General features: G+C 32.1%; 1 protein-coding gene across 1 annotated transcript; it reads left to right on the forward strand.

Moving 5' to 3' along the window:
* Positions 1 to 261: 261 nt before the first annotated feature.
* NAEGRDRAFT_55018 (uncharacterized protein) lies at positions 262 to 1163 on the forward strand (the record flags this gene model as incomplete). Its single annotated transcript, XM_002667945.1, has 2 exons — positions 262 to 471; positions 641 to 1163. Coding segments are annotated over 2 exons (733 nt in total), but the record flags the coding sequence as incomplete, so codon positions are not given.
* Positions 1164 to 1207: the final 44 nt, after the last annotated feature.

The raw sequence follows: 1207 nt of genomic DNA on the forward strand, positions 1-1207 counted from the left end.
ATCATCATATAATTGGTCGACACACAGAAATTTAAATAAACAAAATTAACAAGAATAAAAGCAAATCCTACATAGAGTTGGAGAACGGGAAATGAAATTCCCAAATTAAATTGAGAAACACAATCACAATAATTCATACTATCAAAATGAATTGAACCCTGGTCGCCGTATTCTACCACTAAACCATCGACGCATTATGACATACTCTTACCAACGTGATTTAAAATTATCAAAAATAATATTTGATAAAAAAAATAGACGATGGCGACCTGTAAAAACATTTGGCTACAAGCAGCAGAGGCTATAAAACAAGGAGACCTGTCAATCTTACAAAGTCTCGACCTTGTATCTGTCATTAACAATAATTATGATGAAGCAACGTTACTATCAATAGCTTGTGGTCAAAACAAATGTTGTCCTGAAATTATCCAATTATTATTGGCAGTTCCGACCATTGATTTGAACAAAAATGTAAGCATGTTATTGTAATAAGCGAATAATATTTAAATAGTCACCGCTGGCAATAGCTTGTTTCAAAGGTAACAAAGAAGCTGTAAAGCTGCTATTGGATCAATCATTAATTGATATTCACAGGAGGGTACGTTCAATTAATTTACAGAAATACTCATTTCAATGATAGAACGAAGAAGAAAGAACACCACTTCAGATAGCAAAATCAGAGAAAAACATTGAAATTATTAAGTTATTACTTGGTAAAATATTTATTGATGACCTTAAAGATATCGACAAGTATACCACATCCAATGATGGTGAAATGATATTAATAGGATCAGAAAACGATCCTTCCATTTCGAAAAGTATATCTGAATATTTGAAGAATCGATCATTGGTTTATGGAAATGATCAGTATAATACTTTTTCAAAAGAGGATATTCCATTGAAAGAAACATTCAATTCGTTAGAAGATTACATTCTTAGCCATTTGATTTCAAATTCTGTTGCTCCAAAATATCAATATAAACCGAGAGTAACACCTGTACTAGACGATCCAGTTATTGACAGATCAGAGAGAACACTTTTTACCAGAAGTGGCGGTAATGGAGTAGTTTCAAAGGTTTCACTAAATGGAAAACCAGTTGCTGAGAAGCTTTCAACTGCTTTCATAGATTTAGAGCTCTACAAAAAAATCAGTGAACATCCTGGTATAGTTGAAATATTACATCATTATGAATCTGAGGATGGCATA

The sequence above is a fragment of the Naegleria gruberi genome, assembly GCF_000004985.1.
Source record: "Naegleria gruberi genomic scaffold NAEGRscaffold_1284, whole genome shotgun sequence".
Taxonomy (NCBI): domain Eukaryota; phylum Heterolobosea; class Eutetramitea; order Acrasida; family Naegleriidae; genus Naegleria; species Naegleria gruberi.